This window comes from Strongylocentrotus purpuratus, unplaced genomic scaffold (assembly GCF_000002235.5).
Source record: "Strongylocentrotus purpuratus isolate Spur 01 unplaced genomic scaffold, Spur_5.0 spur5_contig_866, whole genome shotgun sequence".
Classification (NCBI taxonomy): Eukaryota; Metazoa; Echinodermata; class Echinoidea; order Camarodonta; family Strongylocentrotidae; genus Strongylocentrotus; species Strongylocentrotus purpuratus.
The window spans coordinates 208,680-217,107 of NW_022145575.1; the positions used below are offsets into that span (position 1 = coordinate 208,680).

General features: G+C 35.8%; 1 protein-coding gene across 1 annotated transcript; it reads left to right on the top strand.

Moving 5' to 3' along the window:
* Positions 1-154: 154 nt before the first annotated feature.
* Positions 155-5,194, top strand: LOC115919801 (CDGSH iron-sulfur domain-containing protein 3, mitochondrial-like). The gene is made up of 3 exons (XM_030974052.1): positions 155-370; positions 3,558-3,677; positions 4,771-5,194. Exons 1-3 carry the CDS (start codon positions 278-280, stop codon positions 4,954-4,956), a joined length of 399 nt encoding a protein of 132 aa, XP_030829912.1. The 5' UTR covers positions 155-277; the 3' UTR covers positions 4,957-5,194.
* Positions 5,195-8,428: the final 3,234 nt, after the last annotated feature.

Here is an 8,428-nt window from a genome sequence, read left to right on the forward strand (position 1 = left end):
ACATACGAACCGGAAGATCTTCTTCCTTTTCCATCGACACTTGCTAGTGCTTAGCCTTAAGAACCTGTCGTTTTATATATTTGTGTGAGTTATTTGCGACTACCGAAATAATTAGCGACTGGGCCTGGGGTTTAAGTTTACGTATGTAAACAAGTTTTTACTTTCACTGCACTCAAATTTGCACGTACGTGTGCAGCACAGGCATTTGAAGAAAAAAACAGAGAAAAGGGAAGTCGTTTTCACTTTCAGAACGTATAGACCTACCACCACCGGTAATATGTCAATCTTAAGAACTTCAATGAATTTGAGCTGCGGACTCAACCGACTAGGTGCTGGTGCCTGCAGGTTGAACACGGTCATGACAGTTCCAGTGAGTAAAAAGGGGCATGTTGAAAAGGGGGATCGAGCGCGCGAGCGAGTGCGAGAGCTGAGAGGGTCTTATTCATAAGATTATAAAAAACGAAAAGGGGCACTTATCCGAAGGAAATATGGTACTTATTAGAAAGGAAAAGGGGCACTTATATCTGAGATGAAAAGTGGCATTTAAGAGAAAGGAAAAGGGGTTCGGCAAACCCGGACTTTAGTGCCCCAGCTGAAAATCTCAGTTTATTATGGATTTAATATCAATAATATTAATTATGCTAATATATGCAAATATAAACATACCAAAACTTGATGATTTTTAATCATTTGACGTCATAAAAAGCAATTTTAAGCCAAAAATAGCAGCGAAGTAGGGGATCTCCTCTTTGCTTGATGCGAGATACTAGCGAACTGAAATAACCGAATAAAAACTATGGTGAACTAAAAAAAGAAAAGAAAAAATCAAACCACCTCTGAAATTACCTTTGAAATGTTTATTAATTTTTTCTTCCGATATGCGCACATGATAGGGGCAGGTTGGGATGGGATGGGGGGGGGGGGGGTGCTCAATAGTCGCCAAATTTGGGGTAAAAGGGCAACTGGCCTTGGGGGGGGGGGGCTAAATTTATTATTTACTTATTTTTCTTTGTAATCATTTTTCTAATTTTTTTCCGGGGTGGCTTTTTTCTTTATTCTGCCCCCCCCCAAGGCCAGTTGCCCTTTTACCCCAAATTTGGCGACTATTGAGCACCCCCCCCCCATCCCATCCCAACCTGCCCCTATCATGTGCGCATATCGGAAGAAAAAATTAATAAACATTTCAAAGGTAATTTCAGAGGTGGTTTGATTTTTTCTTTTCTTTTTTTAGTTCACCATAGTTTTTATTCGGTTATTTCAGTTCGCTAGTATCTCGCATCAAGCAAAGAGGAGATCCCCTACTTCGCTGCTATTTTTGGCTTAAAATTGCTTTTTATGACGTCAAATGATTAAAAATCATCAAGTTTTGGTATGTTTATATTTGCATATATTAGCATAATTAATATTATTGATATTAAATCCATAATAAACTGAGATTTTCAGCTGGGGCACTAAAGTCCGGGTTTGCCAGGGGTTCTTATTACGAAGGAAAAAGTACACTTATTAATATTAAAAAGGAAAAGGGGCGCATGATTCAAAGTAAAAAAGGGCAAAAATATCAGAGGTAAAAAGGGGAATTTCTTGCACCAGAATAAAGTTAGAGTCTACTCACCAGAGACTAAATGAGAGGAAAAGGAAAGTTATTAGAAAAGAAAAGGGGCACTTGTCCTATGTTAAAAGAGGCTTTTGGGAACAGTTCCGCCTCTGGCATAATGGGCAATAGTGAGAAGAAAAAAAACCCTGAAAATTGTGTCATTTCAGCAACATTTGTAAATCACTGGTATCGAATTAGAAATAGATCTAAACCACGCTTCAATTTTATGTGGGGGGTCAACTGTCCCCCCCCCCCCCATCAGTACGTCAGTGCTTCATATTCATAAGATTATAAAAAACGAAAAGGGGCACTTATCCGAAGGAAATATGGTACTTATTAGAAAGGAAAAGGGGCACTTATCTGAGGTGAAAAGTGGCATTTAAGAGAAAGGAAAAGGGGTTCTTATTACGAAGGAAAAAGTACACTTATTAATATTAAAAAGGAAAAGGGTCGCATGATTCAAAGTAAAAAAGGGCAAAAATATCAGAGGTAAAAAGGGGAATTTCTTGCACCAGAATAAAATTAGAGTCTACTCACCAGAGACTAAATGAGAGGAAAAGGAAAGTTATTAGAAAAGAAAAGGGGCACTTGTCCTATGTTAAAAGAGGCTTTTGGGAGCAGTTCCGCCTCTGGCATAATGGGCAATAGTGAGAAGAAAAAAAACCCTGAAAATTGTGTCATTTCAGCAACATTTCTAAATCACTGGTATCGAATTAGAAATAGATCTAAACCACGCTTCAATTTTATGTGGGGGGTCAACTGTCCCCCCCCCCCCATCAGTACGTCAGTGCTTTTATTTAAATTTAAAATTTTGATAATATCTTTTCAAGTTCTCACGATATGAATTATGATAATTCCTAGTCCTAACGTTAGACCCTTGTCGGTAAATGCACTTTTTCTCGAAACGGATGCAAAGGACAGCAAAATTTGCCAATCTTTTGTCAATATTTTCATAATTGACACCCAATTCCAAAGACAATTTTGTCTCTCGGTAATTTTAGGTTCTTCTTTCCATTGGTGGTATCAGATTTTTGAGATAGCGAACTAAGAAAGATCACGCACAAACTATATAGTCATACCACATACAATTGAAGATACATCACAGAGTTGCCAATTTGTGTTTGATTGATAATTGCAACTTCAAAAATTCATTACTTTCTTATCTTTTGTTCAGAAGTTGCACAAACTTTCACTGATTTGTTCCTCTCATTTTTTGTGCTGATATTGAAACCACTTGATATCAGGGTGGACGTCCCCTTATTTTATTTGAAACTTGATCACATGATAACTGTGAAAGTGACTGGTTAAATAAAGTTTCAGTTTCAGTTTATTTTCATATTTCACATGTATAATACATTATTCCATATGTTACATTTTTAATTTCTTTTTAAAAATTTATACAAATAAAGAGAATAATACATAGACTAAGTTAAACAAAGGGAGAAATATGATGGAGCCTATTAAGAGAAAGCAATGCTTGAAGGTCATACAACTGTAGGCTCCGGAAGTTATAATATTGATATAGTCTTGTGTATAATAAATAATGTAATAGGATTCAATTTGAACTTATTCTAAGGATTAAAGGAATTGGTATATAAACACTGGTCATATATAAAGTATATTTCAGATTGCTTACAATTAGTCACTGCTTTTTTGTCTTTCCCAGTTAGAATCATGAACAGATATTTTTGTATTTTTCAGTCTCATCAGCACCTTTGATTACGGTAGGCAACTAGATATTGGCACCTTATAAATACATGGATTGGATTATTTGGATATATGACCAATGTTAATGTTAATGTTAATGTCAATGTTAATGTTGGAGCGCCTTGAGGACCTTTGCAAGGTCGATACGTGCGCTATATAAGAATCCAATATTATTATTATTATTATTCCTTAAAATAAATTACATTATCACTACATTAAGCACGTACATTGTCCCATAAATGGTTTATTTTGATAGGTACGGAGTATCAAGATCGGCCCTAAAGGAACGTATGTATCCAAGCTGATACCTACAATGGTCAAGTTGGAGGCAGGGAAGAAATATTCCTGGTGCAAATGTGGACTCAGCAAGAAACAGGTAAATGAGAAAAACAAGAATGAATTGGAGGTAAAATTTGTCAGGATTACACCTTGTAATTCCTTTCAAAGGAAAAAGAACCCTGAAATGGCCAGTGAGCTCCGCAAGGAAAATTATATTTCTTTACAAAGTAAAGACAGTCAGATTTTCGTAAGTCGTGACCAGAGAAGTGCCTCGACTTATATGATCTTGGACTTGTGCATAAGTTGAAGAAAATTTGACTTGTACATATGTTTATGTCCCTAACCTAGTTTTAATCGGATATTGCTCAAACTTTCCCTTATTTATTTCTCTCATTGTTCTGCTTTAATTAAAACCAACTTGATATGAGGGTTGACTTCCCCTTTAAGGATGCTTCCCCTGTGAACTTTGATAACCTCCATTTTCCCCTTCAGAAATTTTGGCTAGACCTTATTTAAAAAAAAGTTTGTATCAGCATTTGTCAGGCCATCATTGTTTCTATTAAACCACACATCAGTTCAGTATTTCACCAATATAACTACTGTCTTTGAATCCTGTTTTGAAACACACGTCTGACTTTTTAACTCAGCTTTGTAATATTAGTATCGTGACTGTCGGAATGACAGATTTTATTATAGAATCCAATAATCCATTAACAATCTAGTAAGAGTACAATACTCATTTTATTGCCACCCTTTTCAGTTTTCTCAACTATCTGTAGTATGCAACTCTGTCGGTATTGAAGAAATATTATTTGCTTGGACAAACATTAGAGGATATCTCCGAATAGCATGTGTAATCGATTGATACAGAATGGGAGGCGCGATACTAGAGCAGTGTTCTCTTAATCCGGTGACCTGGGTTTGAAACCATGTCGATGCGCTAGTGCCCTTTGGTAAGGCATTAATCCTCCTTACCAGGTCCATCGGAGAGGACCTAAAGCCATCGGCCGTCTGGTTGCTTTAAATACTTACAAGCATTTATGCTTTCTTAGCAGTCAGGTAAATTGACCACCACTACCCTCCTTAACTACGTAAAAGTGTTGCAATAGGAGGTTAAACTTTTTGGGAATGGATATATTCACTTACCGGTATCTTTTTATGAGATGTGATGTTTACTTTGTATCTTGCAGCCATTCTGTGATGGAGCCCACAAACCTACCGAGTTTAAGCCGGTTCGCTTTGAGGTGGAGAAGAGCAAATCTTACTTGATGTGTCGATGCAAGCAAACAAGCAATCAGCCCTTCTGCGACTTTACTCACGTCAAGGTTATGGTTCAAGCATTTACGGGACAGTTGAAGGACAAACCATTATCATAGAAATGGGATTTCTTAGACGTCTCCAAGACTCCAAGACTCCAAGGTGATGCACTAGTGCCTTTTGGTAAGGCATTAATCCTCCTTATACCAAGTCCCTCGGAGAGGACTTTAAGCAGTCTGTCTCCTGATTGCTTAGCAGTCAGGTAAAATCAAATGAACAAAAACAAACTGTATCTTGATATCAAGAGGAATGATTCAGAACATCTCTATTGTAGTACATCATTTGAAATAATAAATCAAGTCATTGGAAGTGATATTGGAATACATGTGAACTAAATACGTTTAGAGAATGCGGTTTGTAGCCTTTTATGATGATTTATTACTACTTGTACTACGCAAGAGTTTTGAAATGATGTCCTTTTCCACGTTTATTTTGTTTTGTTTTTATTTTATAAATATAAAATTATAATTTCAACTAAGCTCTGTTTCACATTAAATGTATAGAGCAGTTTTGTAAATGCCCCCCTCTCAAAAAATGAAATGGAAGCTCTTATTACCAATCATGTGAAAGAATATGTTTTGACTAATACTACGTGATGATAAAAATTTTGCCAGGAAACTGCCTACTAATTGATATATTTGGTCAATTATTGGAACGATCTGGCCTGGATAGATATGGCGTAGTCCCATCTTTCTGTGTAACAGTGCTTGTAACTTTACCAAGACTGGGCCATATTTCTTATCATTTTGATGATCCCAGAACCTTGCAGTGCACACCAATACTTCCAACCTTTGATCAACCTTTTCTAATAGATTTCACGTTTCTTTCACAAATCAATCGCATGACCAGAACTGGTCTTTATCTTTAATATTTGTGTTCATAAAATTATGCAGGGAATACCAGCCATTGGTGTGTGGGTTATATCAGGTACGCATGTCATGCTTACATTGTAATTTGTATTCTTCTATTAAATCACTGAAAGTAGAATAATCAATGAACGATTTGACATTGGCTTTTTCTTTTGTTTGATATTTTTTATTTAATAATAATAATAATAATCTTTTAAAGTCCACTCCAAATTTTATTAAGTTAAAGCAAAAATGGAAATTCTTTTGCCCAATTAATTGTGAGCCCGGCAGCCATTGAGCAGCGCCAGATCGACGTTGCTCTATCCCTTATGGTTGAACACCAAACAAGGTAGCAGCAACTCCCGTCTTTTAACGTCTTTTGGTATGACACGGCCGTGGTTCGAACCCACGACCTCCCGTTTGTGAGGCGGACGCTCTACTGACTGAGCCAACACACCGGTCCTTTTTTAGTTTTAGTTTTCTATATTTCAGTTTTAGAATACCTTGTTTGCTCTGCAAGGACCTGTTAAACAGAATATGAATTAAAACACATACATTGGTTTTAAAGCATTAAAACTGTGATCAGTAGATCAACAGAAGCATTAAAGGGGAAATATACCACCCTGAAATCAAGTTGCCCAACACTGCTTAGAGAGGTACGGTTAAACAATTGCCCAAGGGATCTCAACACTGTACTGTGCACCAAGACGAAGTCTAGGGGCATAGTACAGTTTTGAGATCACGGAGGAGCTATAGTTTTAATAATGACCCCCCTCCTCCCCGAAAACAAAAGAAAAAATAATTATTTAAAAAAATTCAGCAATCAATATTAGTCTCGTATGTACTGCATCCCAAATTTCAATTCTCAAAAAGGAATATTTTGAAAGAATATGAATGTCAAAATGTACATGTTTGTACTTTGATGTAATGATTTGTAACTTTTTCAATGCTATCTACAGAGCTCTACATGAATCATTCATAATGTTGTCTTGGGCATTCCATGTGGTTTCTATTTTCTTTGTATTTTGTGCTATCCATGTCAAAATGTATTGTAAAACAATTGCTGTGGATAATAATGTATATTGTACAAGGTAAGTTATTCTTTCATAAAACATATCACAAAGCTCCCTCTTCATTCAGATCCAGGCCCTGTTTCACAAAACATTTCATCAGTAACAAGTGTATATCTGTAACAAATTCATTCACAGCCAGTCAATTTATGACGATAGCAGTAGCTTTAACAGTAGTTCTAAACTTGCAGATTTTTTAAGTTTTATGAAACGGGGGCCCAGGTCAAATTTACTCATTATACCGTCGATAAAGTACTAAAGTATTATTGTAACCCCTGCAACAGACTACAGTACAATTGAATTTTCATTGTGTCACAATAATTTATTCTTGTGTCATTTAAATATCAAAAGAATGAATTGTGTGGAAAAACTGAATAAAAAGTAATGAACACACAACATAGAGTAACATCCCGTGTAGGGCTCCAGTTTCCAGTGGGACATGTTCATAAGATGCATTTTATGAAAAAGAATAAAAACATGATCGTGTTGGCAAAATGAACAAATCATAATAATATGAATAGTCCTGTATTTAAAAGGCAACCTAATCTCTTTAACATATTGCTACATGTACATTGTCACTATACAGAGCAAACTTGATTATAACAACATCATCACAGGAACCTTGAAAATTACCTGGTCATATCAGTGTAAAGAAAGAATGAAAAAGGAAAGAGTCAGGACCAGCAAAATTACCTCGTAAAATTTGGAACAAGTTTTCAGTACACATTTGTATCATTTTATGTAGAACAATCTCTCTAAATACACAACATGTACGTAAATACAAGAAGAATGTAACTTATTTCAGGTATGTACAGTAGATGAGAAATCTTGTTCATGTTCATAATACAAATGCTAGCTGTAAAGGAAAAGGTCTTTCTTTAGAGACATTGGTAAATTCTCATAATTGAGTGTACAAACAGAACAAGAGTTGTCCTACCTTACATCAGTCACATGATAACTTTTACAAATTATGATTCTAATGTTCACATTCTTTCGCTCACCAAAACTGAATTGGCCTTTAAACTGTAAAAAACGTTACGCTTGAATGCATCAGTCTCAACATGGGCCTACAATGTATAATGGCTATCAATATGAGAATCATAATAATTATCAGCAAGCAGGGAGAATTCATACAAGTACATATAAGATGCATCTCCATATTAGAATTCATTTCTTGTACTACCTGTAGTTGATTATAAGATGAATTTCCATTCGGTCTACAACCAGTTCGTCTACTACCCAATAATAATCAATTGATGATTACCATTATTTATAATTATATCCCTCATGTATAGTTGTTTGCATTGCGATTGTACAGAGCATGAAAAAGGTGTAGATAAGTACTATCTACCTGAGATAGTACTTATTGTAAAGTAATTTTTTGCTGCTACCCCACTTGCCCACCCTTGCCCATTGAATACGCATAGCAAAGTAGGTTACGCGAAATGTCAGTCAATGTCAATGTCAAATGAGCTCGCATCGACTGTATTACATGTATGCATGTTGCGCTTTGTAAAATCTAGCTGAAGCTAAACTGTCTGCAGAATCAGTTCTTATTATGTAAAATTCACTTTAAATAGACCTTATTGCCGATGTGGGATATAAAACAAATA

What these genes read in the sequence shown, in the direction of transcription:
- LOC115919801 (XM_030974052.1), top strand. Translation starts at nt 278, where the DNA reads ATGTCAATCTTAAGAACTTCAATGAATTTGAGCTGCGGACTCAACCGA. An exon ending in ACACGGTCATGACAGTTCCA is followed by an intron (nt 371 to 3,557) that starts GTGAGTAAAAAG and finishes TTATTTTGATAG; the next exon opens with GTACGGAGTATCAAGATCGG. An exon ending in GTGGACTCAGCAAGAAACAG is followed by an intron (nt 3,678 to 4,770) that starts GTAAATGAGAAA and finishes TGTATCTTGCAG; the next exon opens with CCATTCTGTGATGGAGCCCA.